Raw genomic sequence first — 17400 nt, 5'->3', positions numbered from 1 at the left:
ACTTCATAGTAATGATGGTGATGATCATTACTATGAAGTCTCACAGTGCATCAACCCACAGTATAGGTACCAGTGGTTTCACCAATCAGATTTGAAATTAGTGAAAATGGAAGTGGTACTTACAATACCATTGAATTATTCAATAATATACTTAATTAGTCATTCCAATGCACTGAGACTTCAAAAGAAATTATTATGAATATACATACGTGTGTTTCGAGTTCTGAAGAGCGAAAAAGAATGAAAAGAATTCAGATGTTTTTATACTATAGGACTTCTACTTTATACTTCAAGTTCTAAACATATTATTCGCAATCGAAATGCGTTGCAATTACATTTAAACCTGTACGCAAACATGTACCTACTTTATTATATGCTATTTTACCTTACCTCTTTCTGCACGTGTTAACACGAATACCTACTTTTAAAATACTTATTATTCCTCATTACCTTTAAAATTGTGCAATAACTTGTGACCATAGATTAATAACTATTGGTCTCGCTCCGCTCTACTTGTGACATTATTTGTACATATTAACCAATAAAGAATTTTATACATAAAGTTTTTTTATCTTACCCGTTTTCGGTTTATATTTAACCGATATTTGATATTTTTATAATTTTTTCCTATCAAACGTGCTTATGCCCCAAAAAAATGGAGTTACGTCATGGCATACCGAGTAACCTACATTTCTTTTGAAATTCACAGCATATAAAAGAAGTGTAAAAATATCTTTTAGTCTATAACACCACTATGAAGCTTCCGATATTTCTGACTGCGCTATTGTTGCTTGCTAAGGTATTTATTATTGGTCAATTGTTTCAGTAAACTAATATTTCTTAAACTTGTGTTGAAATATCTATTTTTAAGTGTTTATCGTTGTCTATATTCTAGGGCTGCGAGGTTCTAGCCCAGCGTGTGGAGTACCTCAAGCCATCTATACCGACGCTGTGTACAACGTCATATCTCCAAACAGCTGGACAGTTTTGCATACCTGTAGTTATTAAGCCAATGATACCACCCGATGACCCTGCACCCACTGATCCTGCACCAACTGAACCTGCACCCACTGAACCTACACCCACAACACCACCTGTGCCATGTTGCTGTTGTGTGCCTCCACCAATGCCTGTGCCACCTGTAATCATAATTCGTGATGATGACAAGGATTTGTACAGTCTTATGTTCTCCCTTATTTATGCATTGACTGGGAATAGAGGAGGAGGATGTGGTTGTGGTAATTGTAATGGCAATGGTGGTTGTGGAAGAAAGTGTTGTTACGATTGCTGTGGTTGCGGTAACGATTGCTGTTGTTGCGGTAACGATTGCTGTTGTTGCGGTAACGATTGTTGTTGTTGCGGTAACGATTGCTGTGGTTGCGGTTGGGGTCGCGGTTGCGGTTGCGGTTGCGGATGCGGTTGCGGTTGCGGTTGCGGATGCTGTTGCGGATGCGGTTGCGGTTGTGGTTGCAGATGCGGTGGAGGATATGGATGCGGTTGTTGTGGATGCTGTGCGTACGACGGTATCGTCAATAATGGTGGACATAAGGAAAAAAAAGGCGGAAACAAAAGTTTTCCTCCATTTTCATTTCCTGATTTGCCAAAAATACCAGACCGTCCATCACCGGGACCTGAAATCCCACCTACTAACTGCAATTGTTCAGATTATGATAGAATAATTCGATTTATAATTAATTCTGATTGTGAGCCGGATCGTTAGTAACATGCTGACTTGTCGAACTTTATGATAAAATTTTCTTTTACGAAATGATATGTCCATGTAATTTTAGAAATAAAAGCAAGTTTCATAAAATATGACTCTGTAATAATATTATGCAATAAAGGGTTCCTACGGTCTGTTCCAACCTAAAGAATTTTAACTAGAGAACGATACACGTAAGGTAGATATAAGTAAAGATGAAGACATTCGACTACAGGATTTTGAGAAATTGTTTTGTAATATTGCAAAATATACTACACACGTACACATATATAACCAAAGACGTATAAAAAGAGCCCTCTTTTTAGTGCTTCAATAAATATAGGTCGAAGACGGAAGAAACATGATTTCGATTCAGGCAGTACTGCTCGTATTACTTTTGTCGATAAAGGTAAATATATAATTGTTTTAAAATTATTAACTTCTAAACAAATTCAAATGAATTAACAAATATTTATTTCAGTATCAATCTGTCCAAAACCAATGCTGGAATGGGTATGGCATTGGATCTACTTGGGACTCCTATGCACAATCATATAACCCCTATGGAGGATATGCACCATACGATTATAGCTCTGCATCAACTATATGCATTACCACATATCCTCAACCAAACCCTTATGACTATTACCAACAACCCTGTCAGCAACCTGTAGTGGTTGTCATTAATGGAAATGATTACCATAACAACTGCGGTTGTAGATCAGATTTTGGTTATTCGGATTGTGGTTGCGGTGGATGCGGTTGCTCCTATTCGGCAAGTTGCTGTGATTGTGGCTGCAATTGCGGTTGTAGTGAATGTGAGAAATGGCGTTTCAAGTCGAAATGTGGTTCCGATTGTGGTTGTGGTTGTTCTAACTCAGATTGCGGTTGTAATAAATGTATTAAGCACAAAAATGATAGATGTTGCAGAGATTACTAGAGCAATAATTAAATGAAATATTAATAATGTGTCTTGATTATTTAAGCAATATTTGAAGTAGTTATAATTAAAAGGAAATATAATAATTAAACATAATATTTAAAGTTCATATTTCTACTTTTTAACTACTACAGTTTTTGTCGTGTACTTTTATAATGTTTAACGAAAATAAAGACAATGTAAACGATGATTTCATTTTATTTAATAACAAATGACCTTCTTTACCTACTCACTCGTATTTTGTAGATTCCATACCACTTATTCTTTTAAATTACCTATCCTAATTTTTTGCAAGGATATAGTAAAAGACCTGTAGAGTGACATCGGCTACTTTTTATTCTGGAAAGACAAAGAGATTTTTAAAAAACCGGCCAAGTGCGAGTCAGGCTTGCGCAACGAGGGTTCCGTAATACAGTCGTATTTTCGACATTTTGCACGTTAATTCAAAAACCATGATGCATAAAAATAAATAAAAATCTGTTTTGGAATGTACAGGTTTGGAATGTTTGGAAGACCTTTCATATGATACCCCACTTGATATAGTTATCTTACTTCGAAAATGGAAAATACTAATTATTATATATAACCGCAATTTAATTTTTTGTGTGATGTAACCACAAATTCACGGTTTTCAGTCGGTTTCCCCGAATGTCAGCTATAAGACCTACCTACCTGCCAAATTTCATGATTCTAGGTCAACGGGAAGTACCCTGTAGGTTTCTTGACAGACAGACAGACAACAAAGTGATCCTATAAGGGTTTCGTTTTTCCTTTTGAGGTACGGAGCCCTAAAAACCTAATTCCACGCGGACGAAGTCGCGGGCGTCAGCTAGTAAAATTTTATTTGGAATGTCATTTATTCATAATAATTACATAAAATTTGATAAATATAATTATAAACAATGTCAATACCTATAAACTACTAATTATAAATTACTATCTGATGCCCGCGACTTCGTCCGCGTGTAATTAGGTTTTTTAAAAATCCCGTCGGAACTATTTGATTTTCCGAGATAAAAAGTAGCCTATGTCACTCTCCAGGTCTCAATCTATACCCATGCAAAAATTCACGTCAATCCGTTGCACCGTTGCGATGTGATTGATGAACAAACCAACAAACCAACAAACAAACACACTTTCGCATTTATAATAAGGGTGCCCATTAAGCTGGCAGCATTGCCACGCTGAATGTATGACAAAATTTTACAAACCACGTATATTGGCCAAGGTCACTACGTGTCCTAATTAACACATTTCGCTAATTACGAAATCGTAACAATCAATCCTGTACAACATAATGACGTAGACCTATAACATGTTTGCGCTATAAAAATAGAGTCTCATTTAGAGGGGTTTATTTGTAGTGCACTCCGGACAAACTTAGTATATTAACCTATTAAACGCAATGAAATTTTGTACTAGATACGTTCTAGGAACTAATATCTGTGTCTGTGGTTTACCAGATTTCCGTTGAAATTAAAATTTAATGTTATTTCACTCACTATGAATATATATACATACTATGATATTATCAAACTTACAATAATTAACAAATGTTATTACTAACAAAGATAACATAACATATTGTTTCTCAAAACATTCGGTAATCATTTTGTAACATTTTAGTATATATAATAAAATTTTATCATAAAATATTTCTAATTTTTGTTATAAAGTAACATAGATCAAAGTTATGCATACCTCAATAAAATAAAGTTATAATGAAATTAAAAGGATTGTTGCTGTTTTTCACAGTAAATGTAAGTTAATGGAAATAAGAGCTTTTAATATAAATATTTTAATATATATAATTTTTACTTATTCTAGTCCTATTTTCTTCCAGATTATTTTCTGCTTTACAACTTCTATTAAAATTAACAATAAAGCCACTATAGCTGACAAAACCAAAGATATATCAAAGCACTACTTTCCAGAGGTTACGTATCCTACTTGTGTTTTTGAAGTCAATGAACCTTTTTACTATAATTCTCACACAGACGATGTCTTAGGACCGTTCCCTCCTGATGTGAAAAAATCATACAAAAGTTTTAGTGCAAGTACCACGCCTAGTAATAAAAATACTGTAAAGTATCTTGAAGACAATTTATTAATAGATATAGCAAAATATTGTGCTATTGGTAATAATCATACCAATTCTACGGGTACTAAAATTGAAAATGTTTGCGAGAACAATGATAATAGTCCACAAAATCATACTTTGGGGGTAATTAATGAGGACATTGGCGAACAGAAAAATGATGATGAAAATAATCTATGCCTGTTACTCGAAGAAGATGTAGGCTTAAATAATAACGTGACTACAAATATAAATAATAACCAAAACTATATTGAAACACCAGTGCAACTTATAACAGATAATGAGGTTTTGAAAAATGCTAGTGATTTATTATCAAATGTTTCTAATAAAAATCTAGAGACATTATCAGATCATTTAAATAGAGTAAATAATTCATCTTCGGAAAAAGAACCAGGAAATACTAGGAAAACTTCAATAGAAGAAGATAAAGATAATTCAAGCCACACAAATACATTTAATGAATTGTACGAAACACATTTTGAAAATACTTTATGTAAATTACTGTGCGATTACTCGAACAACGTACAAAACGATTCTTCAGAATTTTTGATTTTCCAATCAGAAATGCGAGAAAATTTTGAACCAGATTCAATTGTTCTCACAGAGTCATCTCTAGATAAAAATTCAATTACTACAAGTAATAACAAAACATTATTAATTCCTGTAGATTTTTATAAAATAAATACTCCTTTAGAAATTTGTAATAAAACATTTAATAAAATGAACGAGACTGATTTTGAAAATATTGTATCTAAATTACTGTCCGATTACTCGAACAACGTACAAAACGATTCATCAGAATTTTTGATTTTGCAATCAGACATGCAAGAATTTTTTGAACCAGATTCAACTGATTTCACAGAGTCATCTCTAGATAAAAATTCAATTATTACAAGTAGTAACAAAATACTATTAATTCCTGTAGATTTTTATAAAATAAATACTCCTTTAGAAATTTGTAATAAAACATTTAATAAAATGAACGAGACTGATTTTGAAAATATTGTATCTAAATTACTGTCCGATTACTCGAACAACGTACAAAACGATTCATCAGAATTTTTGATTTTGCAATTAGACATGCAAGAATTTTTTGAACCAGATTCAACTGATTTCACAGAGTCATCTCTAGATAAAAATTCAATTACTACAAGTAATAACAAAACATTATTAATTCCTGTAGATTTTTATAAAATAAATACTCCTTTAGAAATTTGTAATAAAACATTTAATAAAATGAACGAGACTGATTTTGAAAATATTGTATCTAAATTACTGTCCGATTACTCGAACAACGTACAAAACGATTCATCAGAATTTTTGATTTTGCAACCAGACATGCAAGATTTTTTTGAACCAGATTCAACTGATTTCACAGAGTCATCTCTAGATAAAAATTCAATTATTACAAGTAGTAACAAAATACTATTAATTCCTGTCGATTCTTATATAATAAACAGTCCTTTAGAAATTAGTAATACAACATTCAATAAAATGAACAAAATTGATATTGAAAATAATATTTTATCTAAATTACTGTGCGATTACTCGAACAACGTACAAAACGATTGTTCAGAATTTTTGATTTTCCAATCAGAAATGCAAGAAAAACTTGAACCAGATTCAATTGGTTTCACAGAGTCATCTATAGAAGAAAATTCAATTAGTACAAAAAATAACAAAACATTACTAATTCCTATCGATAGTTATGAAATAAATAGTCCTTTAGAAATTAGTAATACAACATTTAATAAAATGAACGAAACTTGTTTTGAAAATATTTTATCTGAATTACTGTGTGATTACTTGAACAACGTACAAAACAATTCTTCAGATCTTTTGATTTTGCATTCAGAAATGCAAGAATTTTCGGAAACAGATATGATTGATTTCACAGAGTTATCTGTAGATGTACATTCAATTACCACAATAAATAACGAAACATTATTGATTCCTTTAGATTATCACAAAATAAATAGTCCCATAGAAATAAATGATACAATCGAAACAGCTGAGATCGAAAAGCAACTTCTTAACAAAGATAATGTACTGATTGACGGAAGCGATTACTTTTTGGAGTTAATAATTTCACTTAATCATCAATTACAAAATAATGATTTTCAAACAATAAAAGGCAATGACTACAAAAAACTGTCTATTTTTACTGATCCTAAAGAAGCAAAATCAGATGATTCAGATGATGTGTAATCATAGCTTTTTAACTTTTCCAAATAATAAATCAAATTACTTACTTGAATTGTTTCGAAAATATCTCCGCTATTGATAAGCCCATTTACTAATAGCAATTGACACCTAAATATCACGTTTTCTTCAAATGTTGGTTGATAGTATAGATACGTAATATAAAATGAGAACGATAAATTGAATAATACTTATTACATTATGGGACTTCGAGAAAAAGTAACACTTACTTTCAAAGTGCTTGTAACTTTACAGGTGTGTATTTGATACTGAGAATTTCTCTGTACATACGTGATTTTTATTATTAATAAAATACTTATATTAATAATATTATTCTTTAAAATATATCATGTGATAATTTATAAACCCTACCGATGTATATCTCTATTACAGATGACCGTCAACTGTTTAAGATTGCCACGAAAATATACAAATTTCCCAGGGGCAAGAAGTAATGGTGCCTTGCAAAAATTTTGTTTGAAACATAGCCCGCTACAACCAACTCAAAATTTAGAATGTTATAGAGGTCCAACTGAAAAATATGGCGAATCTATCCGTAAAAGTTTTAACTTCCCCGAAACTGAATATTCTGGGACATCAATATATTTTCCAAATCATCAATATCAAGAGCGCAGCACCCAGGATCTGGCTTACAAGGCACACAACGCATTTACAACATACAAAAATAATGTCAAAAAGAGTATAAATTCGAACGAAAAAAATGAGCAACATGCACCCATTCCATTTCCTGAATTTTCATCTGCACCTATCTATCGCGATATTTGTAATTTTCCGGATGTCGAATACCCACTATGTGCTAGTGAATTATGGAAACCTTACTATTGGAATGGCTACTCAAACAATAATTTATTTTGTACTGATAAAAAATTAAATCGCAGCGATGAAAAACCTTCCAGAAATTTTATTAAAAATAGTAAAGTTACGAGCAGTTGCGGATTCAATAGAGGATCAGAAAAAGTAAAAATGATTGATAAAAATTTTAACGCAACGTTGGAACTAAAACGAACGATTTTTAATGTAAGTACATTTAATAGTAACACAACAAACATTAAAGAGTGTGAAAATGCATTACAAAATGAAGATAAAAGTTTCATAGTTTTGTCACGTCTAGAAGATTGCAGCAATAAACTATTGCCAACAGAAGATAGGGCGAACGAATTTGGATCTAATGACGAAGACTACACGACTGATGATCCTGAATACCAAGAGAGTTCTTCCTATGCTCAAAGTACAGTAGCACCACCAATATCAACTAACAATGATGAAATATGGGAAAATACAAAAGTAGTCGAAAATTGTATACAGAATGTGGACGAATTTAGTGATTATTTTATACTGATATAAAAATATAAATTAATTGTTTTGACTCAGTTATTATTTATTGTATTAAATGTAAATATAGTTTAATTTTTATGCTGTATTCTAAATTAAATATATAATAAGTAAGTAGTTACTTAGATAGTGATTGAAATAATATAATATCTTCAAATCACAAGTGTTTTAAACTAATGATTTTAAGCTTATTTAGTCGTATATTTAATTGTGGTGTATGCCCGTTATGTACAAATTAAGTGTTTTAATATGAGTTCTGTTTTAATTTCTTAGCGAGTAAAAATGTAAAACAAAAAGTCCCGATATCATTTTTTACTTTTGAAATACCTATTACATGCCTTTTTGTTTTCTTTTACAACCATTCATAGGTACTTAATATTACAATTACGCGAAAGTGTGTCAATCTGCCTGTCTGCTAAATTTTCACATCCCGTCCATTTAACCAATTTTCGCGAAATATGGTACGGGGTACTTTTTTTACATAGGTAATTTTTGTCCCGGAAAATCAAAAAATTCTTACGGGATTTGAAAAACTTATATCCACGCTAATAAAGTCGCAGGCATCATTTATTTTCTACACATATAGCTTGCATTCTGGAGACGAACATAGGACGCTTTTAATCCTGGATATCAAGAAGTTTCCACGGGATTTTTAAAGAGCCTAAATCCACTCGGGCGCGAGCATCATCTAGTCTACACATACATCTGTCTTGTTTTAAGTTTGACAAGTCTGAATAAAGTCAAAGTGCGCTCTAACATCTCAGCCCAAGAAATCATGATCCACAGTTGAACAGGTTAGCCACCTTAGAGGCAATTGGAATACTTTTAATTAAGAATATTTACATAAGGTAACAAAGAATGTTAGCAACACTCCATCACAACTCCATTGCTCGCAGCTCGACGCAAGGTAGGTGTTAAACAGTTAATATGGCCACTGCAAGCGGTCTCAATCCTCATTAAGTATTCAGAACGCGACGTGCATGTAAGGCTTCGCCTGTTTAAGCGTATCTTGATCTATTTTCCTTTTTATGTCAACCAAGTATTTGACCATCGAGTAAATTACACAATTATGTACTTAAAAACAATATTATATAGTGTTTTTACGATTAGGAAAATAAATATATCTAAAGAAAATGTCCCTTCACCAGAAAGATCTTCCCTACAATAAAAATAATATCTACCTATAACAAAGTTATTTCGGCTGAGTATGTTAATTATATTTCTATTTATTATATTTTATGTTGGTCATCGATTAACCTTCATATTTCACTCTAATTGAATAGTATAATAAAGCCAAATATTGTCTTGCTAGGTATACCTATTGTATTAAACGTGGCGATTCCGCGAACAGCTACATTTTTAAAATATAAAATTATGAATTAAACCGGTGTTGAATTAATACGATACGAAATGTCGGCGATATAAATGAAAAGGAACTACGCAAAATACTGTGGAACTTGGAAGTAAAATCGAATACAGTAACGTTAGTTATATTAAAGTAAAAGACATAAGTATATTTTCAATTTAGTTTGGTATGTGTGTTTAAGACAGTAGGATATTTATGTATTATCTCAATTATGAATGATGAAACCAAACGTTTCCAATATAAAAATAAAAAATCCCTCGGATCTAAAAAGCTGGAGCTTTGTATTGAGGTTTCCTTTATAATGTAAACAAGGAATGAGGCCAGATTTTACGAACTTTCCTCGGGAGCAAAGCCACGGTTGATCGCCAGTTAGATAATATTATTCAAAATATTAATTAATTCATCCAATGGATGCTGCACAGCTGAAAATAGGTCTAAATAAGTTATTTAGACTGCATTGTTTTAGACTTGAGGATCTATTATTCGTCAAATATACCTAACCCTTTAAAGATTATGATTGCGATTAATTATGAAACTCGTTGTTAAAATAACAAGTTAATAAATTACATTAATCAACAACATTTCACGTTGAATGTTCGTCAGAGAACCGGTTGGAGTGCGACAGAGAACGACCTTGCGCGAACACCGGTTACATCACATTGACATGCGCGGGCGCACGCTGCCCGCCACGGCAGACCTGTATTTCCACTACATTTTCTTTTCATCCGTACCTATTTAGTATTATAAATGTGTTTGTTACCTTTTCATGGTTTAAAATTTATTTATTTATAAAATATTAAAATCTGGCACAGTGCTTGAATTTCTGGACTCAGATATAATATGATCGGAAAATCCCGGAAAATCAAATCCCTCGAGATTTAAAAAACTTAAATCCACATCGACGAATTGTATCAACTACTCCTCTTACTAAGTAAGTATGTTAGGTGAAATTGCGGTCAAGAATTAACCTTTAAAGAAGAAAAAAAATTTAAGAAAAGAAGAAAAGGAAGAATTTAAAAAAAGTTATACTTACTATTACTATTCTACGATGATACGGAACCTTCGAGTGCGAGTCCAACTTGCATTTCGGTTTTTTACAATGCTCATTTCATTTTATAATATGTATTACCTATCTCAGTAAAAATATATTATTTTAGGCAAATTTTTAGTAACAGCCTTCCTACATAATAATATTTTATCAATACATAGTTCTGGTTTTATACAACCAAAGGAAATTTTTGATGCTTATTTTGAATATGTTAATTAGTTAGCACTAACATGCAAATCACAAATGACGTGTGAAAAAAAATCGTGAAAGTGAACACTTTCACTTTCTGTGAATACACCGGTTAGAGGAATTGCTTTGAATTATGTGAAGGGACATATTTTATGATTGCATGTTATGCATGTTAATGTTGTAACCAGGGTTATTAATTTAAATTTAATCATAATAAATGCAAATTATACATCGTTAAAAATAATAAAAAAGGTAAGTAAAGGCAAGTAGTAATTTTAAAAGTAGCTAAGCGTAGTAGCGTACAAATAACAGCGGTAATAGCGTAATAGCGTAGCGGTGTTTTTTTTTTATTTATAGACTAGCACTTGGCTGCAATCAGACCTGGTGGCAAGTGATGATGCAGCCTAAGATGGAGCGCGCTTGCCTAGAAGATGCAAAATATTAATGCAAAAATCAAAGAAAAATAGGCGATTCATAGGCTTCCTAGCGTCAAATGTAGGAACATTGACCTGTCAGTGACGTCGAAGCCTCGACGTTTTGTTACAAGTTCCCTAAGGGCGTTTGTGCACTCATCCGTGATTTGACGGATCCGTCAAAATACGAATCGAATGAGTACGTATAGCCACTTCGAAGAATCACGGAAACAAACAGAATACGCTATCAATGAAATAATAGAATGCTACCTAGGAGGTATAAATGCGAAAGTATTTGTTTTTGGTTTGTTGGTTTGTCCTTCAATCACGCCGCAACGGAGCAAAGGATGACGTAAATTTTTAGAGTCGCACAGAGTACTTTCTATCCCGGAAAATCAAAGAGCTCCCAGGGAATTTTTAAAAACTTATAGGTTTATCCACGCGGACGAAGTCGCGGTTATCAGCTAGTGTTACAATAGGTGTAGGTAGATGCAATACATAAGCAATGTAATTATTACAAGACATGAAGTGCAAATAGCAATGGGATTAGGAAGTCTGGGATATTAATCAGTTTGGAATACGACAAAAAACTAAGTTGTTGTCGATGCGCCCGCGCCGCCGCGCCGCCGCGCCGGTCACGGACTGTGCCCGCATGTTCTACCTCACCCACTCGATGACATTGAATTAAAATACATCATCAAGTAAATTGTAGGTAAGTATTAACACCAAGTCACGAGCCGCGAAAGGATTAAGGAAAGACCATGTTTCCTTTTACTACTTCCGATTATGGACAAGACTTTATAAATAATAAATAAATAATCTTTATTTCACAGACATCAAGGCCCACAATATTATGTTAGTAACCATCTTAATCTATGTTAGTAACTATATTACAATATAATGTATGTTAGTAAGAAACTTATTCTATGTTAGTTAATATAATTAATATACTTATTAACTAATGCAGACATCCAGTGCGCCTTGAGAGCGCTGTCCTGTCTGTCTGCTATCACCTTCAGGATAATGTTAGGACTTCTCTCCAACCTACTTTTAATTGAGGCGATCCTTTTCCGTATGATTGCGAAGAAGCCGTCTACACAGTTATCCGCAAACATACCGGACGCGCTACAGTACCGAGGCAGTCCCAACATTATTCAATTTTTTTCATTTCAATTTATATCATTACTATTTTTTTATTGGACTGATGGATTTACAACTTTAGGTACATACTTCATGTGTACTACATGTTTAGTGGGTTGGTTTATTTCCAATTTGGTGTAGATAATTTTTAAAAATTTATATGGTCCTGAATGGGTAATAATAATATACAAGGTTACAGGAAAATAGGACACGATCCCGTTAAGGGGTTATAGTACAGGACATTAGCTATCAAACGACCCCTAAAGTGCTTATGCGAAAGTGTATCGTTTTCGAGTTATTCATTTTTTTATTTTTTTATTGGTAAAAGGGTGTTTGCCACTTTAAAAATTAATTAAAAAAAGGAACAATGTATTTCAGCAGATTTTTTTTTATTTCTTGCTAGTACATATCCTTGTTAATAATAAACAGTTATAAAATTAAAAAAATCTTCAAGCATTTTAAAATTACAGCCCAAAAACTGTACAAGTTTTCGAATTTTAAATTTAATTCTTTGAATAACTTGCAAATTTCCTGTAAAAATTACTATGGCACTTATCCTGCGGATTATTTTAAAAACATCTACGTTTCATTAGCTATCCATTGGTACAAAAACATTACAAAAAAAATCATAAAATCAAGAAAAAATTACACAACAAAGAGACCTGGTAGAAAATTCTAACAAATGCTATGGCCAAAGAAATAAATCAGAATCTATGTAAAAACGAGTTTAATGCAAAATAGTTAAGGATTATTTTTAATGAGGTCAAAAGGTAACATAAAATCAATTAACTGCGAGTCGGGCTCGCACACCAAGGGTTTCGTACCATCGTACAAAAAATAACACTTTTTAATTTTTTTTAATTTTTATGGCGGCCATTTTGTAATCTTTAGTATTAATTGTTATAGCGGCAATAAAAATACACATTCTGTAAAAATTTCAAGTCTCTACGTATTAGGGTTCACGAGATACAGTCCACTGACATAACAAACGGACGGCCTAACAGACGGACGGACGGACGAACGAACATGAAATTTTCACAAAATGTGTATTTTTATGGCCGCTATAACAACAAATACTAAAAATTACAAAATGGCCGCCATAAAAATTTCAAAAAAAATAAAAATTGTTATTTCTTGTACGAAGGTACGGAACCCTTCGTGACTCGCACTTGACTGATTTTATATTACCTTTTGACCTCATTAAAAATAATCTTTAACGATTTTGCATTAAACTCGTTTTTACATAGATTCTGATTTAATTCTTTGGCAATAGCATTTGTTAGAATTTTCTACCTGGTCTCTTTGTTGTGTAATTTTTTCTTGATTTTATGATTTTTTTTGTAATTTTTTTGTACCAATGGATAGCTAATGAAACGTAGATGTTTTTAAAATAATCCGCAGGATAAATGCCGTAGTAATTTTTACAGAAAATTTGCAAGTTATTCAAAGAATTAAATTTAAAATTCGAAAACTTGTACAGTTTTTGGGCTGTAATTTTAAAATGCTTGAAGATTTTTTTAGTTTTATAACTATTTATTATTAACAAGGATATGTACTAGCAAGAAATAAAAAAAAATCTGCTGAAATACATTGTTCCTTTTTTTTATTAATTTTTAAAGTGGCAAACACCCTTTTACCAAGAAAAAAATAAAAAAATTAATAACTCGAAAACAATACACTTTCGCATAAGCACTTTAGGGGTCGTTTGATAGCTAATGTCCTGTACTATAACCCCTAAACGGGATCGTGTCCTCTTTTCCTGTAACCCGTATAATGGACGACGCTTCTAATCTAACGTCGAAGTTTTGTTGATTAAGTGGTTGTCCTAAAAACGGAACTTTATAGACTTGCGGATATCATAATACACTGTCTATAATTACATTATTATAATTTATACATCTATATTATAGGCAGTGCACCTACCTATGGTATATCTCATAATAATCGATTCGATCTAATCAGTTACGATAAACAACTCAATACTTTCCTTACCAGATACAAATGTAGGGTTTACTTACATTACATGAAAACTCGTTCTGGTATAACTGCTAAGTAGGAGTATGATAAGAACTCACATGTCAGTTATTTTATCAATTCCACGAAGTACTTAAGTAATTTATTTGAAGGCACATGTAAGTATCAAATTAAACTACAAGTTTGAAATTAACAATACGATTCTACATGGACTGTATAAAATAAAACTACGCTTCACTGATGTCCTCAGTTTTTAAACATCCATTGTTTCCAAAGCAATTAATTATTATTTAGCATTATAGTGGTCGAGATAAATCGTCTGACAAATTGCCTTCTGTCTGAATGTTATATCTCAATAAAGGAATCATGATCTCTGAGGCGCAGTCATGCGAAAACCTACTTGGCTAGATATCGTGTCAGTTCCGGCTTCAATTAATCGCTTGGTCTATTTTCCCGGCATTTTTTAAGAAATATTGACGTACCTTCCGTGATTAATAAGGAACGTACCTACAATGATACCTTAGTTGCATAATCTGTCTATCCCGCGTCGGTCTATCCATCCGCATCCGCCATTTTATTGATAGACTATTTTAGTATAATTTCTATCCGTAGAAGCTGTGGTAGCCTAGTGGTTAAGACGTCCGCCTTCTAATCGGAGGTCGGGGGTTCGATCCCGGGCACGCACCTCTAACTTATCGGAGTTATGTGCGTTTTAAGTAATTAAATATCACTTGCTTTAACGGTGACGGAAACCTGCATGCCTGAGAGTTCGTCATAATGTTCTCAAAGGTGTGTGAAGTCTACCAATCCGCACATGGCCAGCGTGGTAGACTATGGCCAAACCCTTCTCATTCTGAGAGGAGACCCGTGTTCTGTAGTGAGCCGGCGATGGGTTAATCATGATCATCCGTAGTAACTTAAATCGCACCATTGACATAGAGCAAAACTTGCTAACTTATTGCTTTGACGGTTTCTGCAGAATTACAAATTGGTAGACAGGGTACTATTGCGGTATCAAAAAAAAAATGACAACTACATTTTTAATAAAATTAAATTCTGCTTTATCCAGTGATTTATGTGCCAAGAAATATGAAAATTCGAATACTAATGCGATATAGGCGATTATGAAGGTTGGCAGAGGTCCCATTTGGCTAAGATATGTATGTAGATTTCTCATGATATTTTGCATTCCGTGAAAGGTGCTTTTTTATTTATACTTTTTCATTTAGAAAAGACTTAATATCTTTCTTAACATAATATAGCAAAATATAACTAAAAAAGCACAAAGTTTTTTATTTTATTCTCTCTTTAGAAAGTATTGTAAGTACCTAGCACATTACCTACAGGCTTTTTGAACTTTTGCGCGACACTGCCAGCTGGTTTGAACTTAAAATTCTAATCATTTGTGCAAAAGGTCCTTCGTGCGGCTACTTTTGGAACTGGTTAACATCGATAAATAGTATCATAAGAAGGAACAAAAGTTGTTATAAACATAATTCTCTATTTTATTGAAGTCGAAGAGATCAAAAGACCAAAGGTAATTTCATAGTCATGAACATTAATGCCAATATTGCGTAGGGTGTGGGATGTCACCAGGCGACGTGCAGGAATGCCGCTGGGTTTTAGTGAGTATTCCGGTCGCCTCTCGGCCAGCGAGTCCCACATACCTTCCCTCCAGTTGGTTGGCTGGCTGGTTAGCTGGCTGGCTTCCAGGAGAGGGGGATGCGTAAACGCATTTCCCAACGTTAAAAAAAAAAAAGGGTGTGGGATGTAGGATGTGGGTGATGGGTGTGGTGATGTGCAGGGTGCAGGGTGCGAGATAGTGGTGTTCTGGCTTAGTTCTAAGTATAAGGTCTATGAGAATAAGGAGAATTTAGAATGCCTTATTTATATTAGGTATCACAAAAATATAACCCTTATAGACGTAAGTAAGTAACTACCTACTATCTACTTAAAGAAAATAAAAAGTTTATCTGTCCTCAATTCGATAGAGCTTCTCGCTAATAGCGTTCTTATATTTTATCGTGCTATATTTCAATCCCAGATTCCTACAAAAACGACGTAAGTAATCCAGCGGGAACGACCACTCAGACATAGAAACTCGATGACTTAAATATACTGGGAACCATTGCGAACACAATAGTGCCCCATTTCGTCCAATCACCCTATTACGACCAATTTCGACGTTCAACCTTCGTACGATATAAATCTTCGTTAGATCAACGGACTATTACACATTCACTATTTCAAAATTAAATTCTGTGGTTAGAATCATTTGGTAATGTAGTTCCATGCTTGACTAAAAAAAAATTCCTCTTGAGTTTTAAACACGATGCATATTTCAAAAAAAATACTGTCTAGTTTCACATAATATTATCTTACAAGCTGATGCCCACGACTTCGTCCGGGTGGATTTAGGTTTTCAAAATCCCGCGAGGACTCTTTGATTTTTAGATAAAAAAGTAGCTTATGTCTTTATCCATATGGCAATGCAAAAAACACGCCGATCCGTTGTGGCGTGATTGAAGGGCAAACCAACAAACAAACACATTTTTGCATATGTTATGATATGGGTAATGCATCAGTACTATAATATAATACAAAATGACTGTCCCTTGCCAACAATATAATGATTCCACCGCTTTGTCTTCCAGAATTAAAATTTTTGTGCCAAATCTGTTTACCTTGAATAGGTAGTCACAACTAATTAGGTTAGACAATTACACAAGGTATAATTTATATTTTATCTTCGAATTTAAGTCTATAAATATATTTTATACTGTACATGTTATATGTATAACTTAACATTTAATAATACTACTTAATTAGTTACTTTTTGTTTAATGATAATATTTTTACATCTACTTTATCAGGCGGTATGGCTACGTAATAAGCTAGATAATGTTTATCAGCACTTAAAAGCAGTATCAACCACATGGCCACTCACATACAAAATGATGCTTCTAATATAACAA

At 32.9% G+C, this 17400-nt stretch overlaps 3 protein-coding genes and 1 long non-coding RNA gene across 9 annotated transcripts in view; 2 read left to right on the top strand and 2 right to left on the bottom strand.

Moving 5' to 3' along the window:
* Positions 1 to 8598, top strand: part of LOC138404778 (uncharacterized) — a 218962-nt gene extending 210364 nt beyond the window's left edge. The window contains exons 1-3 of one of the 4 annotated variants that reach the window (XM_069509800.1): positions 4289 to 4402; positions 4486 to 4578; positions 7336 to 8598. In XM_069509800.1, the coding sequence (XP_069365901.1) occupies positions 4364 to 4402; positions 4486 to 4578; positions 7336 to 8307 (1104 nt within the window). In that variant the 5' untranslated portion in view covers positions 4289 to 4363 and the 3' untranslated portion in view covers positions 8308 to 8598. Of the gene's footprint in view, positions 1 to 4288; positions 4403 to 4469; positions 7198 to 7335 lie in introns of those variants that run through there. The other 3 variants (XM_069509801.1, XR_011238575.1, XM_069509802.1) reach the window with 3 other exon arrangements.
* Positions 1 to 17400, bottom strand: part of LOC117997241 (serine/threonine-protein phosphatase 2A regulatory subunit B'' subunit delta) — a 132054-nt gene that overhangs the window by 82193 nt on the left and 32461 nt on the right. The window lies entirely within an intron of this gene.
* On the top strand, positions 654 to 2829 carry LOC138404781 (uncharacterized). 2 transcript variants are annotated; one of them, XR_011238576.1, is made up of 3 exons: positions 654 to 799; positions 896 to 2111; positions 2184 to 2829. XR_011238576.1 is itself a non-coding variant. In XM_069509812.1 (2 exons), exons 1-2 carry the CDS (start codon positions 755 to 757, stop codon positions 1718 to 1720), a joined length of 870 nt encoding a protein of 289 aa, XP_069365913.1. In that variant the 5' UTR covers positions 654 to 754; the 3' UTR covers positions 1721 to 2829. The 2 variants fall into 2 exon arrangements, 1 of the variants encoding a protein (XP_069365913.1); XM_069509812.1 differs by having other exon boundaries at positions 896 to 2829.
* On the bottom strand, positions 2825 to 4346 carry LOC138404787 (uncharacterized). The gene is made up of 2 exons (XR_011238581.1): positions 3854 to 4346; positions 2825 to 2981 (listed from the first exon to the last, which is right to left on the bottom strand). It is a non-coding gene; the product is annotated as an uncharacterized lncRNA (long non-coding RNA).

Source organism: Maniola hyperantus, chromosome 4 (genome assembly GCF_902806685.2).
Source record: "Maniola hyperantus chromosome 4, iAphHyp1.2, whole genome shotgun sequence".
Lineage (NCBI taxonomy): Eukaryota > Metazoa > Arthropoda > Insecta > Lepidoptera > Nymphalidae > Maniola > Maniola hyperantus.
The sequence above is the reverse complement of the archived record's forward strand: the minus strand, read 5'-3'. Positions and strand labels throughout refer to the sequence as shown.

Excerpts from the sequence above, each read along its gene's own strand:
- LOC138404781 (XM_069509812.1), top strand. The coding sequence starts at position 755 with ATGAAGCTTCCGATATTTCTGACTGCGCTATTGTTGCTTGCTAAG. Across the intron at positions 800-895 it reads CGCTATTGTTGCTTGCTAAG|GGCTGCGAGGTTCTAGCCCA; the intron begins GTATTTATTATT and ends TCTATATTCTAG.